This window comes from Peromyscus californicus, unplaced genomic scaffold (assembly GCF_007827085.1).
Source record: "Peromyscus californicus insignis strain IS unplaced genomic scaffold, ASM782708v3 Scaffold_5__1_contigs__length_169319896, whole genome shotgun sequence".
Lineage (NCBI taxonomy): Eukaryota > Metazoa > Chordata > Mammalia > Rodentia > Cricetidae > Peromyscus > Peromyscus californicus.
Genome location: NW_026294573.1, coordinates 137,863,843 through 137,881,625, shown reverse-complemented (window position 1 = coordinate 137,881,625; position 17,783 = coordinate 137,863,843). Strand labels below are relative to the sequence as shown.

At 39.6% G+C, this 17,783-nt stretch overlaps 1 protein-coding gene across 1 annotated transcript in view; it reads right to left on the bottom strand.

The window, feature by feature from the left end:
- The window catches only part of Rp1 (RP1 axonemal microtubule associated), a 248,267-nt gene extending 237,975 nt beyond the window's left edge, over window positions 1–10,292 (bottom strand). The window contains exons 1-2 of the mRNA XM_052717680.1: window positions 9,669–10,292; window positions 8,751–8,919 (exon numbers count right to left, since the gene is read on the bottom strand). Of these exons, the coding sequence (XP_052573640.1) occupies window positions 8,751–8,919; window positions 9,669–10,292 (793 nt within the window). The remainder of the gene's footprint in view (window positions 1–8,750; window positions 8,920–9,668) is intronic.
- Window positions 10,293–17,783: the final 7,491 nt, after the last annotated feature.

Genomic DNA, 17,783 nt, shown 5'->3' with positions numbered 1-17,783 from the left:
GAATGGCTAAGATCAACATAACAACTGACAACAATGACGGTGAGGTTGTGGGCAAAGGAGAACCCTCACTCACTGTTGGTGGGAATGCAAATTTGTGAAGCTGCTCTGGAAATCAGTATAAAGACCCCTCAAAATATTAAAAATAAATCTATCATGTGACCCAGCTATATCCTTGTCATACGTCCAAAAGACTAGACATCCTGCTCCACTGATAGTTCCTTAGCCAATAGCTAGAAAATGAAAACAACCTAAATGTCCTTCAACAAATGAATGGATAATGAAAATGTAGTCCCTATACATAGTGGAGTACAATTCAGCTGTAAAGAAAAGTGAAATCGGGAAATTTGCAAGTAAGCGGATGGACCTAGAAAAGAGTATGTTGAGAGAGTTATACCAGACCCAGAAAGACAAACACCACATGTGCTCTCATCTGCTGTTCTTAACTCCAGATCTTCAGATGTGACTATATAACATGGAGGAAAATATAAAGAGATCACAGGGAGAGGCTTGAGAGGGAATAGTGGAATACAGGTGGTATTTAGAGAGAAACAGAAAAATGAGGAGATTTCAACTGAGAACGGGAGGGAGGTCAATATAAAAGGAGGAACAAATAGCACCAAGGTTATTTGATAAAGCTTCAAGAATCATTTTATATTTACATGAAATAATATACATACAATATATAAAACTTTTTTAAAATAAATGTTTAATTCTTAATTTCAAGATTATAATTTCTAGAAAAAGTACTAGAGGGACAATTTAGTAGTGATGTGGTCTTTTTTCATGAGAAAATGGTGACTACTGTTCTGTAGACTACCTAGCAGCTTCAATGGATGGTCGAGGAGACTAGAGCCAACTCTCTGATACAAGAAATTTGCAGATTGTGATGGAGAGCTTGCAATCATACTTTTTATTCAATCATCACTTAAATTAATAAATGAAGTACTTTAAAGTAACATTTATTCACTAATTATTCAATATATTATATACATAGTTGACAATATTTTTAAAGATATATTTCTTGTCCTGGCCATATTTCTGATATCCTAGTCAAAAAAGTCATAGGTACATAGAAAATCATATAAGATAAAACCACATAAAATTGTAATTACTAAGAAAATGAGGAACAAAGCAATGAAGAAAGCCAAATCAGTCTTGTCCAAGAGCATGTTTTCTGGGATATTTGAAAGTAAGAAATTCTTAGAGAAAAATCTAGCCTAAATTCCATCCCATGTACTGCATCTTTTTATGGGAAAAACATACTGACAGCTAATCATTGGGTTCATACTAAAACTTTAAATCATCTTGCTCATTATTGTTTTCAATATCTATTACATTTAATTGGTTTTCCTCTTCCCAGATGAAAAGAATTCCACCCTCTAAGATATAATGTATTTCTAATTTATTTGTGTTTCTGATATTTAAGGATTTCTCAACTTGACAAATATCTAACAAGTAAGCTAGACCAAACAGTTCAAAGGGGAACTGATAACTGGTATTTTCTGTTACTACTTGTTTGGGATTTGTTCTTGAGTTCTGGAATCTGTTAATTAAGTTGTTATTCTCATCAACATTTTTGAAGTTATTTGTCCAATTGCTAGGGTTTAGTGTAATGGAATTCACATCCTCTACAACTACCAATGATGTATGCAGGAGATCTGAAAATCTTTTCTTTAAATATAATTGGAATTTCTTCAAATTAATTTCTTTCTCTAAGTCCAAAGAGTTAACATGTTTGGGTTTCATTCTTTTACCCATCAAGTCAACTACGGTTTTGAAATAAAGTTGATCAAATAGATCACCAACAGCATTATCAGTACATTCTTTGCTCACACTCACTTTATTGCTCTTGCCTCTGAACATGTTTTTGTTTGACTGTAGCAGAAATGGGTATATTTTCATCCATAAATAGAAACCCAAAGAATTTTCAATATCAGAATCTTTGCGATAAGCAAATCCTCGGTCTTCCTCGTTTATAGGTTGAAAAGTAACTGTTAGTATTGGACAATGTTGACCACAAAGAGCATAGAGTTTATCCAAAGAGTCACCTTCCTGAAGTGCACCGTGAGTTATATTACTTCCAGGTAATGGCTGAGTTTTAATAACATCATTGCAGACAGGGTGGACTTTATTACCAGCAGGAGCAAAGGCTTGAGTAACAGATGTACACACTCTTTCCGATGGATAATTACCCTTTTCCTCCTTGTGATGATTTGGTATTCTCTCTTTGGAACAGGTTTTATTCTGCACATCTAGAAAATCTTCACAAAAAGGCTCAGAGTCACTACCATGAGGAAAGTTAAAATAATTGCATTTCACTTCAAGAGGTTGAGTCATTTCCTCCAGTTCTGAAGAGGACAATTCAGCCATTGTTGGACCAGGAACCAAATCTCCAAAATGTGAATATGGCACTTCAATGCTATTCTTATCAATTAGTGTATCCACTGATGTGGTGTCTGCATTGCCATACATGCCAGAATTGTCAGGTGATACCCTCCACAAATGATTTTCCTGCAGGAGCCATTTGCCATTGTCAATCAGTTCTCCTTTCTCTTTTTCCATGAGGACCTTGTCATGCTCAATTGGTTTTGTAACATGTTCTATGGTGTTACCCCCACAACTGTCTCTCATACCATTAACATCACTGTCACCTTGTCTTTCCTCCTGGAATTCCTGCAACATGAGTGAACTTCTAGATACCTGATCAGAAGAGACCAATGACTGGCATTCAGAGTCATAAAATTTGGTTTTCTTAGCATCTTGAACTTTCACAGGATTGTAAGGACAAACTTGAGATTTGTGTATAGACACATGAAAAAATGGTGGTTTGATAATCTCTGCTTTGCCATAAAGCTTTTCTATTGCCCTTTGAACAATTCCTCTGTTGTGCTCTTTCCCTTGGGCAGCGTCATCACTGTCATCGTGATCTCCACTGGATGTTTTACAAGGATGTCCACTCTCACTGTCTGATCTATGATCTGACCAGTCTAAAGCCACCGGACTTCTGAGATGTTTTTTAAAATTGAGTGAGGATTCTGTGCAATTTACATTTTCCATGCTTTCTACCATCATTTTAACACTCATCTTAGTTTCTCCGACACTGATATCCTTTTCAGTGTTTTTATTAGAATCATAGCAAAAAACTAAAGATGGTGGTGTCACCTGCCCTCTACCAATTGTCTCCAAAAGTCCAGTCTGTCTTCGTTCCTCTTCTATAATATTTCCACTTGGTATGTGTATCGATTGCAAACTCATCCTAGCCCCTAACTCCTTTTGCATGGATTGCTCAGTAGCTTGTTCTTTAGCACTTACCTTTTTATTAAAAATATCTGTGTCTTGGCTTTCTAATTCTTCAAAAGATTCTAATTCTGAAATGTTATTTCTTTCACTTGATGTCATGCTATTGGTTATTGACCTTGGTTCTTCAGAAGTCCTTGATTCTTCCTTATCAGAAGATACATGTTTCTTTTTATTCACAATTTTCTTAAGCGGGCAGTTTTTTAATTCTTCTCGAGAACTATAGTCCTTATCAAATTCTGGATCAGTTTTACTCAGGAAAAGACCATGGGAGCTGAAGTTACTGCCATTTTGATATGATGCTGATCCATTAGAATCATTTTTATGTGTAGGGTCTGCAAAAATATTTAGATCTTTTGGAACTTCATCAACTGTATTGAGTTCTTCAATTAATCCTAAATTATCACTGCATTTCTTTTCTTTTGAATTCACAAAGTCAGTTGTATTGCAGACTCTGATGGGAATGTAAGTCTCATCACTCAGGCAAGCTGCTTCATAGATGTTCTCCTTCTGAACACATGTCTCATGGGAACACACACCATCTTTAAGTAAACAGGCCCCTCCTAGGAAAGAAGCATCACTTGTGGAGGGCTGATATATAGTATAACTATTACTAGTGAAAAAGGCATTACTTCGGTTACCTGTCTCTTTTGGAGGAGAAGTCATATTTACAGCACACATCTCACATGCAGAGTTATGTGCCTTTTCAATCATTTCTGAAACACAGAACTCGGGGCCACAGTCCTCCCTGGTAGAGTAGCCTTCATCCAAAAGCACCTTCTGTGTTCTTTCATTTTCATTACACTTGACAACACTCTGAATGCTGGCTGCAGTACAATTTACTGGTAACGTACCTTGTTCTCTCTCACTGGGTTCACTGCAATTTTTGGTTGATTCTACTAAGCTGGCAACAGCAGCCTTCAAGTCATCAGCATCCTCTGTGATGGCAATGTGCTTCAGAACTTCCAACAATGCAACTGTTTCTGCAGATTTGCTGGTAATTTTATGAGCATCACTTTGACAGAAGCTATTCATACTTCCCTTTAGGTTTATTACCAAAAGCCAAGCTAGAAGGAGATTAGTGGATGAATTATATATCGCAGAAGGGAACACAACATCTGCTAATGAACCTGGTATTTGAGCAATTCCATTCTGATTTTTCTGATTACTAGGAACAAAAGCTTCCAGGTGCTGAAGCAACAGGGCTGGTAAGTAGTTTTTCGGAGCATTCTCTCCGATAGTATCTACCTGAATGGCAGCCTCAGTGCTTTGCCCTTTTGTAGCTAGGTTCATTTCTTGGTAAATAAGGCTCACTTCTGGTCTGGACTTTTCAGTAGATAGATGACTTTTAGTACTATGATCATTAATAGTGGTTGGTGACAAAGTGTGATGGTCATGCATAGAAACCAAGTAAGAATCATTCAGAGATCCATTCTGGCTCTCACAGACATGTTTGTTAAGCTCTTCGCCATTACCTTTAGCAACAAGAGATTTACCAGCCTCTTGATTTTTATTGCCTTGCCAGTTGTCATTTTTAGTTTTGTGCTCATTACTTTCCATAACAGAACTATTTCTTTTTGTACAAGTTTTGTGGAGATTATTTCCTGGAAAACCATTACTGTTACAATTTACCACATTATTTCCATTTTTGCATGGTGGAGCTGACTTTCTGTGATCAAAATCATGATATGGATTTATATTCTGCAACCATCTCTGTACATAGTTTTTAACTGAATGATGGGGAATACCCTCAGGAAAATCAGGTTTTTTCAAAGAAGCTAATGGATCTGCCCTGGTAGTAACATGCTGTTCATTTACTATAGCACCTGACTTCAATTTATCTACCTTAAGCTTTTTCTGGTTTTTTAAAGTCACATGTAAATCATTAAGTTTTGGGACTAAACTCTTTTTTGTCACTGCTCTCAAATTTCCAGTTACTACCTCTATTTGTGACTGTGGTCTATGAAAAACTTTCTGGTTTTCCTCAAGGAAATTAAACATATGAAGCAAACTTTGATTTTCCAAATTACTTTTATAATGGTTAGATTCACTATGGATAAATACGTTATCTCCTTGACCAATTTCTTGTTTTCTGAGTCCTCCTAAGCTTACACTCTTTGGTGGTCTGGATTTTCTTTTGGCTAAAAGTCTTTGAGTCTTAGGATTTTGAAAAGCATTTGATTTATTTTTATGGAAACTCTTGGAAATTTTGATATTGAGATTACTTTGGGAGGGTAAATTATTTGATTCAATTACCGTATCACTTGTATCAAGGCTTTCCTCACAAAGTCTCCCTCCTTTAAGAAGACTGTCTGAATCTTGCAAAAGCATTTCCTGAGCAACTGTTCCTTCTCTGTTTATTTTCCCAACTTTATTAGAGGTTCTTTTGGTTTCAATCAATTTTTTCTTATATCTGGAATTTATCATTTGCTGCTGAGATTTCTTCTTCTTTTTGCTGGGAAAAGAGGATAAAATCTGCTTTCCATTTTCTCGAAGTTCTGTTAAACCACAATGAGCAAATTCATTAACGAGTCTGTCCACTCTTGTGGTGACAGTAGAAGTTTCTACAGGAAGAGCCTCAGAAATGCTTTTGTCAGTTCCAGAGTTGTTGCCTGAGGAAAGCGTTCTATCTGCTGAAATACAATTGAACCTGTCATTGCTGTTACCGTAAGTTCTGAAGTGCTTGATACCAGCTTTGCCTGACACTACACTATCAACTACGCCTTCCTCCACACCTGAGCTCTCTGAAACAGTGGATGGTAAGCCATTGTTATGGCATACCTTGAAGACCTGACTGGTCGTTTCTATAGCACCAGCATTTATGGCATTTGACTTGAGCACTCCACTTCCTGTTGTTCTTTCTAATGTTGACTCCAACTCATTGTTATGGATCTGAACAAGTTTATTAGATACTGATGACATTTTACTACAAGAATGTGTAAACATGTGATACTCAGATTTTTCTCCACCCTGTCTTTCTTCACTATAGGAAAACTGTTTTTCTTGAACCTCTGTTTCAGATACTACAGTGACAGTCCCTATCACAGATTTCTTTTGTCTCCTTCTCCTTGGCCCAGGGGTCGGGGGCCTATAAAAATGTTTCACTTGTTTCTGGCCTCCCTGAATAATGTCCACAGAAGCATTCTCCCAACCAGCAGAGCCACATGATTCAGCTTGCTGCTCTATCATTTGAGTGTTTTCTTCCTCTGTGAAACTGCCCTGCTGAGTGGTGTCTGTGATATCTTCAGACAATGAGCATGCTGCAAGCTTTAAACTAGGTGATCTGTCATCTGTTCTTCCACGATAACTATTTTTCTTACTCTTTTCATCACTATTAGGAAGCCCAGCTCTATTGACAGTGGTTGTCCATTTTACAGTTTCTTCTTCTTTTATCTTGAATCGAACTTTCATCACAACTGTCATAGTACCATCTTGATTAAAAATAATCGACTTCTCAACACCGTCTTCCGAAGGAAATGTTGATAGATTCTGAGAATCATGTTTTTCTAAGGCCAAGTAATTTTCAGGGGCTACAGAACAGTCTGAATAGCAGTCATATGTTTTCTCAGAAGCCAGGGACTCAATTTGGGGGCTTAGGACTGAAAGCATATGTGTGCTCACTTTCAAGATTTTAAGAGCGAAAGATGCCATATCAAAACACAACATGGAAAGCAGAGAAGTTGTAGATATCCCAAGGAAGAGGCATCAAAGAAAAAAGAAAAGGAAAAATTAGTACAATACCATTTTTCTATATTTTACAATAAAATGTTACAGGTGTATTTCCAAACTATATGTAGCCAATGGTTATTTGAGAAATCTTAATGCAGTTTCTGGGTTTTTTCTTCAAACCAATATTAAAAAGTAAACTCATTATACTTTAATGGAGACATTCATAGAATTTTAATTTTAACAACTTTATAAGGGAATGTTAATAATAAGTATATAAAATACAAATTACTAATGATTATATTGAGTAAAAATATTTTCTGTATGGTTTATTTGCTTACAAATACTAAACCTTGACTCTAACAAAGTTCTGTGTATCCAAGTAAGAAGGCAGGCAGGCAGCAAGGTACGATGGTGTTCCGTTTGAGCATATACAAGAGAGACTCAGAGGCTTCATGAAAGCTAAACATCTTTAGTACTGAGAAGTCAAATGATATTGAATTTTTACCTGTGTTGTCAGTGCAGTTGATTTATATACACAAAAGCGTCAGAGTCAGACACAGCCCAAGCGTGACTTCTAATGTGAGGTCTGTCATTAGCCTTGGCAGGTGTGCGTCCTAATGCGACAGATTTCCTCCAGGCAGGCCTTATAGAGTTGCGCATGTCCCCTAAAGTAATTGCCTTTGAAGTTTTCAGAGCTAACCCTAAAAATGTCTTTATAGTTTTTGATAAATAAAAATGTCTCACTTTTAACTTTGTGAAGTAAAACTTAACAAAGCTCTTATAGCCCAAAATCTATCAAAAATCATAATAAACAGCTGATAAGAGACACAAAAAGAGCAAATCCACTTCAGAAAACTGACCAAGGTAAAACAGAATAACTGTGTGCATAATATACATTTGGCAATTGAAAACTACAAAGTAGGGGCATTAACAAAAATGAGTATACTCCTGAAATAATTAGATGAAAGCAATTATTTTTTCTTATTTCTTAGCAATAAGAACAGGGATTACTGCTCCTTAAAATAAAGATTATTCCAAGTCTAAAGAGAATAAATATTCAAATTCAAGTATACAATCAGCACACTAGCATAGAGCTTATAGTTCCTTGGAAATAATGAGTACAGTGATTAATTAGGCTAGCCTCTCTCACACTCCGGCCTCAGGACACACTCTTCCCTATGCTAAGGTCTATACCACATTGTTAATCAAATCCTAAAATTTTCAAAATTTAGATTATTGTTCCTAGTGTGAACTGGCTACATGAACTACTTTATTTAGATCAAAAATGTTTCTGAGGATTGATAATTTTACAGGAATACTTTCAAAGAAGAGGGCATACACCTAGAATTTTTTTTTTAATATATAGACCACTGACTTGCTGAGCTCAGCTATGAATACTCACTCAGACAAAAGTCTACAACTACCAGAGATGTCACTTATACAATTCCACAAAATTCTTCCCAAAGTAAGAAATTCTGACATTATGTTTTACAAAATAAATAAATAAATAAATAAATAAATAAAAGAGGGATACTTCATCCATGTAAAAATGTGTATCATTGATTATTTGGAAAAGTCTTTCAAAAAGTCACCAAATATCTTTGACTATTTTCTACTATAAATTAACCAATTTCATTTTGGAATACTTTTAATCCTCTCATATTTTGTCTTTTGCAATGAATGAACCTGGTCTTTTAAATATAATTTTTTTTTTTAAGTAAGGCAAAAAAAAAAAAAAAAAAAAAAGCTTCAGAGCTAATAAGGTCTATTTAGAAGTAACTTACTCTTTCTTTTTAACGTAGCTTTACCCTTCCGGTGCACACGATGAGAGATCCCTGGTAACTTAGCAGGAAGCAAGTACTTTTGGATGTCATAATTTCCTGGTTTAAATGGCTCCCTTCCGGCTGCCACCACAGCTCCTGAGCTCAGAATTACTGCCTGGAGACTAGGAACCTAGAAGAAATCAAAGTCACTGTCCTCACATGAGCAAGGACTGTTCTTTCCATGTGGTATATTTATAACTTTGAATAACTCAATTTGACAGCCTCCTAGGCTTGAAAGAAATAATCTCTAAGCAGTTTCTTAGACGCCAATCATGTACACAAAAAATAATTGAGGCAAGATGGGGGATGGGTATAAGCAATGCATCAACACTATTGAGCCTGTACACGAGCTAGAAAGTGACAGGCTAGTTTTCTAGAATAACTAAAGGATCTTTAAAAGCCATGTGGTATTCCACACCAAAGTCTGCAGTTACAGCCAAGTGCCAGCCAATCCAGAGTCAATTGCACAAGGGCCTGTGAGATAGCAGGTCTGAAAGGCGATCGCTTGTGTACGTACTGTTAACTGCAGACCCCGCAGACTCTGCAGACCTGCCGCAGGGATACTAGGAAATGCTTTTTCTAGATAGGAAAACACTACTCTTGGCCACTCCCTTTCAAAGAATACTATGAAAAACAGTATTCTTTAACAAAACATTGTAAGTCAGTGATCAAGGACAACAGAAGAGGGGAAAGCAAACACCTTCTTACCCAATGACCCGTCAGATTCTGACAAGAAGACAAAGACTACTAGAACACACATACCTGCATGTGCAGACACACAGGCACATGTACACACACACACACACACACACACACACACACACACACACACACACGCACTCACACAGGAGATAACTTAGGAGCCACCAAAACACTCACTTTTCTTCCATCCGTGGCATACAGTTTGGCCACCGGACACTGCATGACCTGTGTCAGGTACTGAAGAAAGGCCTCGAAGCTCTGAGTAACCCTCCGGCTGAGAAGGACCACACGCCTGGTCTTTGGGTCACCATTCCGGAAGACTACGAGCCTCCTCGGAGCACGGAGCATGCCAGGAGCGGTGGTGGGCCCAGCAGTAGCAGAACCGAGGTGCACATGAGTACTTATAGAGCGGCTACTGAGCCAGGGCCGGGGACGTCGGCGAGCCTTGTCCAGGTCAACTGGAAGCACCTTCCTATTGTGGGAGCACAGATAGGACTCTCCGTCCTCCAGCTCCTCCAGCCTGGTAATGCTGTGCCTTCCACGGGGCGTGCTGATATTCCTCACCCCAAAAGGCAGGGGCACCTTTCTGGATAAATTGTCCAGCAGAGCGTCGAAGGTCTTAAAGGAACGAGGATTGACCACCACCTTCACACCGCCAAACTGGGGGTCTCCGCTCTTGTAGAAGCTGATGCGTTTGGCCACTACAGGATGAGTGACGTTTGAATGGCGAGGGGAATGAACTTGACCTTCAGAAGAAGTCAGATGAACCATGGAGAAGGTAGTAGAAGGTGTCTCACTCATTTTGAATGATACCTAAAGAGGGAGGGAGAATGGCTTTTTTCCACAATGTTCTGGAGCTGTACCACTGGGACTGAATGATAATGCTATCGCTTGCTTGTTTGCTCACTCCACCTTGTGGTTTTAGAATATAAAAGAATACAAACTCGAGACTGGAGAGATGACTCAGCAGTTAAGAGCACTGATTACTCTTCCAGAAGACCATGGTTCAATTCCCAGAACCCACATGGCAGCTTACAACTGTCTGTCACCTAACATCTGACACCCTCACACAAACATACATGCAGGCAAAACACCAGTGCACATTAAATAAATGAATAAATAAATAAATAAATACAAACTGGACTGGAGATCAAAGCCTTTCAGTAGCTATCCTGCCTTTGGTCCATCAACGACATCTCCCCTCTTCCATTCTTGTTGGTGTCAGAGTGCCTATTCCAAAAAGATCCCTCCCTTCCCTCTGCCGCCCACCACACACCATGAGATCTCCTTCACCATGACCCACAGTTGGTCAGTTGATTCAGAAAGGATGTTGCCCTGGGGTCTCTCCACTCACTGAAGTCCTCTGGCAGTGGCCAAGGGGACTGTGAGACCCAGAATCAGAGTCTCTGAGTGTACTAGGATGAGTAAGGACCCCTAGGGAGATAGGAAGAGAAGCCAGTGTAGACTGGATCACCCAGCAGGAGATTGCATCTGAAGCCCTGATGGGATACCGAGGTGGCTGGCACTGGTCTCCAAGGAAAAGGCAGATTGGTCTCCAACAATAGACTAGGAATTTAAAATGGGAATGTATAATTTCTGCATGAATGGTGAATGAGCATGTGACAGCTCTGTGGCTATGGGATCTGATTGGGCCTCAACCTGCAGTTCCACTGAATTTGTTTCCCCTAAATGAGTACTCATATTCCATCATAGGAGATGACTGAGCATGGCCCTACATAGGACCACTAAAGTCGCTGGGAGGCAGACAGCCAGGTGGGCACCTGCTTGAGAGTGAGAGACCTGTCCTCTCCCTCAGACCCAATGCACCACAGGGGGCATAGGCACACAGGAACTCCCCACTCACCCACCCACCCACTCCCCACCTCACCCCACCCCCGCCACTCCTGGTTATAGAACTTTTCTCATCTTGGGGTCTTCACCATCCCAATGTGAGACCTACAAAGACTGTCAAGCCTGAAGGACCAATGAAACACCCCCATCAGCCTCCCCAGAGGATAAAATCTTGTACGTGATGCAACTTCCCAACTGGCTCCAATTGCCAGTGCCACACAGAGGCAAGGCAGTTCCAAGACCACCTGATCTGGCACCTTCAGTGGCATCTACCCTGAAACAATGATTACCAACCAACTCCAGCGGGTTGCATTCCAGGGAATAACCTGTTCCAATATATCAACTAAGGGCAATGCCAGGCCCTCCCCTCATCCAAGAAGATGGCTGCTGTGTTGTCCAGCCACGTCATTGCCTGAAGAGGAGGGAGGGCTCTTCCATGATTGTGGAGTAGTTACGAAAAAACAATTTTCCTCACAGCCAAGCTTACATGATCAACCACTTCCCAATTCAAATAGTGAACCTTTTATTGATGGAAGCTGAAGTCTACAACAGAGGGAATAGCCACTCACATCAAGAGACTCAAAGCAAGTATATGGAGAAAGAGGACTGCTTACCTCAGGGGACAAAGAAATTAAAAACAGATCAAATCCTCCAGCTCCTAGAAGCTGTCTGGGTCCTCTGCTGTGGCAGTGTGTACTTCCAGGCTCACACAGAATCAAGGTCAAGTGAATCGGGGTAACTACTGGCAGACCAGGCTGCCCTCCCTGAAGACACAACCCTGGAGTCACCTCCATGACCACCCAGAAGATATGTTCTCACTTCTAGTGTTTCCCAAAGCTCCCTTATGTGAGGCAGAAGAAAGAAAAAGCAACAGATGCAGGGAATATTGAAAATTGGGGGGAGAGTGCTGGTTGATTGCCTCAGATGGAAAATAATTCCAGAGATGACAGCTCCCAACGTAGTCCAACAAGTTCATGATGCAACCCATCTGGGGGAAACTGCCCTACAATAACTGTTTCAAAGATATTTATTGGCCTGGGGTTGCCAACACTGACCCAAAGCTAGCAACGCTTGTCTGCAGTGTGCTTGTAACAGTCTCAGGAAGGGACCCAAACCCCCCCTTGTTGACACAAAAACAGGGGTCCTGCCCATTTGGACATTAGGAGTGGACTTCACCGACATTCAAGCCAGCAGAGAGCACTGATTCTTGCTGATTATGGTGTGCATATTTCAGGCTGGGTCAAAGCTCTACCTACCCAAACAGAGAATTAACTTGAAGCTTACACACATGATACCACCCTTAATCTTCAGGCAGAATTGAGACAACAATTAGAACTTTTAAAGGACACTAGCCAAACATTGCCAAGAAACAGACTCCTTGGCAAGAAATTCTGCTACTTGTTCTGTTTTGGTTGCATTACACAAGCTGTAAATGATCTCCTTCTAAGATTCCGTTTGGCCACCCACCTCCACTACTTCCAAAGGACTCAGGGAACTGCCAGGTGTCTGGACACACACTCACCTCCAGCAGTTCTTGAAAGATCTGGCTGACGCTCAACAGGAAATTGTTTTAAGTTGCTGGTATAGCTCCATGGATACACCACACCCACACCAAGGTTACTGTAGACCCAAGCCAGGAATGGACTAAGAGAGCCAACAGAGTTGGCCTGAAATTTATCAGTTCAAAATGATCTCAGAATGGAGATGAAAGCTGATGGGATTTGTGGGATTGCTTCATTTCTGGTTTTGGTTTTCAGTTTTAGGGATCTAAACCAGGGCCACTTACATATTAAACAACTGAGCAACATCCTCAGTCCCATTTTTTAAATGTTACTAAACTATGTAAATCTTTAAAATTAAAAAATATTGTAGGATTTAAAAAAAATCACAAAAGAGACACAAATCAGAGCCCCTCCAACAAGAAAAGTAAGAGTCTGGCAATTCATCAATTTAATGTTTCATGGTCTATGGGATCGGAGAGGAGGCAAGGAAAGGCTTAAAGTTCAGATTGCCTTTTGGATGGAAGGGAATGCATGGAACTAGAAGAATATGACCATGAGGTAAAGAATGTATCATGGAGATCTGTAATAGATACATTCAGATAGAATGAGATGCTTCCTCTGAAAATTAGGAAATGTAGTAAATCATCTGTCGTGAAGCTTATGATGAGAACCACTCACTAAATAAATGATCAAATTACTATGAACTGATGCGAACAGTGCCATCTGACTGCTGTGTGCAAAACCATCAGGGGGAATGGGAGAGTCACTTAGTAAACCACAGAGGAGTCCTTGAAGTCAGAATTGGACTGACAAAATTAGCAGCTTTAGAAGGGCTTTATCTGGCTGGGTCTTCCTTTATGGATTATTGTGGCTATTTCTGTTGTTTTAACTCATTTTAACTATCAGTGCCTTTGAAAGCATAAGAAAGCCCTCAAGCCTCAAAGACAAATTGAATGAAATAGATTTAATTGGTAGTATAGAGATAGCAAAAGTCATGTTTGCACTGTAAGTCTGGCCCAAATCACCTACATAAATATTTGCAAGCAATTATCTAAGACTCTTCATGTATCTCCCAAGTTATTTGCAGTTCTTTATGTGCAATTCAGAAGAAAAAACATTCTGGGATCAACCTAGATATTAGTTGTCTCCCCATCTCACTTCCCTGGAGATTTAAAGTGATTATAGTCTTTAAGATAATAAAGGTAGCCATAGCTGGCGTGTGCATCAGGAGCTGGGAAACCCAGATTTTCAACAGTCAGCAGAACTGAAGCCTCTTCTCATCCTCTTATAATCGCCGACCTGACCTTGGGAAGCCATCTTAATCTCTTTTCCCTCACAAACTGTAAGAAAGAAAGAGGCTGGTTCATCCAGCAGTGGAATAAGTCACTAGGGGAAGTTTCAGGGAGCTGTGTGATTTTTGCACTCAGAAGTGAGGCTTAAGAGGCTGTGGAAATGTGGCCCTGTGTGTACAGCACAAAACATAATGAAGATTCAGCACTTACATTAAATAAAAGGTTCTGTCTTCATTCAGTGCATAATGCAAGCACTGAGGAAGGGGCTATAAACCAAATTCCTTTCCAAGGAAGTGGGTCAGACTTTGCCCTGTTGTAATCATGCTCCTCTCTTAGAATCCATGAACATTAATGCTATAATTAGGGAGTGAATTGATGACGTGTCAGAGGACCATCTTCGATGGCTGCCATCACTTAAAAGGAAATCTTCAAGAAGGGATGTCTAGCCCAGATTGGAGGCAGGAAATAGAAGGTAACACTTTCCAGAGGAAATCCATGAAAGCTTAGATGCCAGACACAGAGCCCTCAGAAGGAAAAGGACACCAGTGCAGCATGTATGTAGCCACCACTCACAAGGAAGACAGTGATGTGAGCACTGTCTTAATGACAAAATGTGCCATTTGATGACTGTGTGTCTTTCTTCATTTATAAAACTAATCAAAGTTTAGATAGAAAGGTTTTCTTACAAGCATTTTCAAACATATGCCCTCTGAGAATGGGATAATAAATTTTGGTCTTACCTAAAAAACAAACCAAGCAGCCTAACATGGTTTAATTTGCTCAGTTTGCACTGAAGACAAGTGGAGATGGAGGCAATAAGGAAACTGGAATCTTGAGACTTGCTTCTTTCTTCCACTAACTCCTTGGAGATCCAAGGGAGCTGTCTAGCAAATTCGCTGCTCCTGATGGGATAGCTTGCTACCAATACCTTCCCTCCTTTGATCAGAACTCTTTCATTGCCAAAAGTTAGACAATGGAGCAGTTAGGAATACTTTGTCAGATTAAGGAGCTGTGGCTATACTTGTCTGTCCTGTGATGGGTCTCGGTTAACAATACATTTAACTCTGTGGTCCTCAGACCTGAACAATTGCCTCTACCAACACGATGCACCTGGTCTCCCCACCCATCTGACAAAATACATGGTGGATCTAAAAGATGCACGTGTCATTTCCATAATTATATTTTCAATTTAATTTTCTCCCACAAGGTAAATTCAGGCAGTTGAGGAAGGATGATGTAGAAAACTGGTAAAATCAGAATGTTTACTCTCAGGGCAACTCACAGATGACATTGTAGTGAAACTAATTCATTTCATCACAAATTTCCACAGTCCTATTGGGCAGGAAGGAAAAGAGACCCAGAGGAAATATATAGCAGTCATTCACTGTGGCAACCATAACACTTGAATTATCAACAGGTTCTTTTCTTTAATGCATTGTAGTTTTCTATAATAAATATATAGTGCTATTATAAGGACAAATAAAATAAACTTTCCTCATATTTCACTAAACTGGAATCACAATTTCCCGATGCTAAGGCTTTCTCCTACTCCAATATCAGCATACTGCAAAGACTGCTGTCGGATTTGAGTAACGGACAGAAATGATCAGTAACATTTATTATTCTAGTGGTTAAAGATAAACAGAGGTTTATAATCTAGATATGAAAGGGAAAAGCAGAATAAAATGATCAAAGCATAATTTTTAGGAGAAATATTTTAAATAGTTTTGTACTTACCAGAACCTGAACCCTTCCTTATGGAGAAAAGAAGTAGTTTGGGTGGTTCATATAAACATCACTGGATATGTAGTCCATTCATTTCATGTAAAGAAACAAATGTCTTTGGATTTATGATTAGCATGCCCACCCAGGGATTGGGTACAGCCAATTAATTTAATCCACGGTGATGTTAATCACCTGAAGGAGCTCACCTCAAGGGTGCCACAGCCAGAAAACAAAGCGGCTGCTAACACATTGAGCAGCTGAAGTCTAACTGTCGAGCAGTCTTAGATTGCCTCTCCTAAAGGCATCATTTCCTGCAGAAAGTTCTTCAACTCACAAATATTTCTCTTCTAATTACCTCATTTATTTGTGTAAAAAAGTTACTGAAACAAGATGGTCTGACACTGAATCATTCTTTGGGGGTGGGAGCTTGTTCTTTTTGTGTGTTTAGCTTTTTAATTTTTTTATTTTGATACTATAATTACATCATTTCCCCCTTCCCTCTCCTCCCTTCAAACCCTCCCATGTACCCATTTTTGGTCTCTTTCAAGTTCATGAACTTTCTTTGTTACAGTTGTGTGTGCAGGCTAGAGAAATGGTTCAGTGGTTAAGAGCACTGATTGTTCTTCCAAAGGACCCAGGTTCAATTCCCAGCAACTCCATGGTAGCTCACAACCATCTATAATGGGATCCAATGCCCTCTTCTGGCATGGAGGCACACATTTGTGTGTGCACATGTGTCTGTATGTGTATGTGTGTGTATGCATGCATGTGCAGGCACATGTGTATTCCTAAGTACAACCTGCTCAGGCTGTATAATGTTACTTGTAAGTATACATTTTCAGAGATGACCATCTCGTATTATATAATCAGTTAGTGTGTTCTTCCCTGGGGAAAACTATTTCTCCAACTTTCAGTATTCTGTTGTTGCAATTTTTGTGTATGGTTGAGGCCTTGTGAGCACACCCCCTTCCAGGTTAGCATATCTATTGGTGTTGTCCTTGTTCACTTCACGTTTGGGCAGTCGTGTTGGTGAGACATCATGGGCGTAGCTTCTCTAATATTTCTAGGGGGTACAACCTCACAGCAAACCCCTGTTTCTCTGGATCTTACAGCTCTCTAGTTGGATTTAGAACCCAATTAACAAGGGGGAAATAATGCCTAGTACTGGAAACTTAGCCAACTATCCAGAATTAGTGAAGTCATATGTCTTGTAGAAGAACATACAACTACCACTTTACTACACCACTGTAATACCTAACTACATTCTAAATATTTATCCCTATACACACAGATAATTGTAGTTCTCACCCCTGGTCAAGGAATTTATCAACAGATGGAGACCATTACAGAAAACTACAATCAATCCAAGTACAGAGTTGTGGAGCCCAGTCCCAACTGATGAATCATTCTTTGATAAATAATTCTGAGATGCTATTTTCTCACAATAGTGAAAAGAAAAAGACATAGACCTTTTTTGTATGACTTAGCTATTCCTGATTATGACCAAAACATATGGAATTATGATGCACATGGCTGCAAGTAAATAATGTGGCCACTCAGCAAAGCAGCCAATAGCAAAATCACCCTGTTTTTGCACTCTCCCATTGCTGCTTAATCACAGTGGAATTTGAACATGTCACACATGAAGTCCCATATGATATACCCTAACCCTTCTGAAGACTAATGTGACTAAGAAGCCTCACCTAATCAGGTTTCCCACAGGGCTTCCTGCCTCTGCTTTGGACAAGAAAAACAAAGTGGGGAATCTCTGGGTGGGAAGAACCAAGATTAAGCATGTGTTCTAGATGATTGTCTCCAAACATCATGGAACTGTGTGCTTTGCCTATACATACTGACTTTGTCGCAAGCCACCTATTTAAAAGAGAGATAAGGCATAAGTGACAGAGAAGTGTAGACAAGAG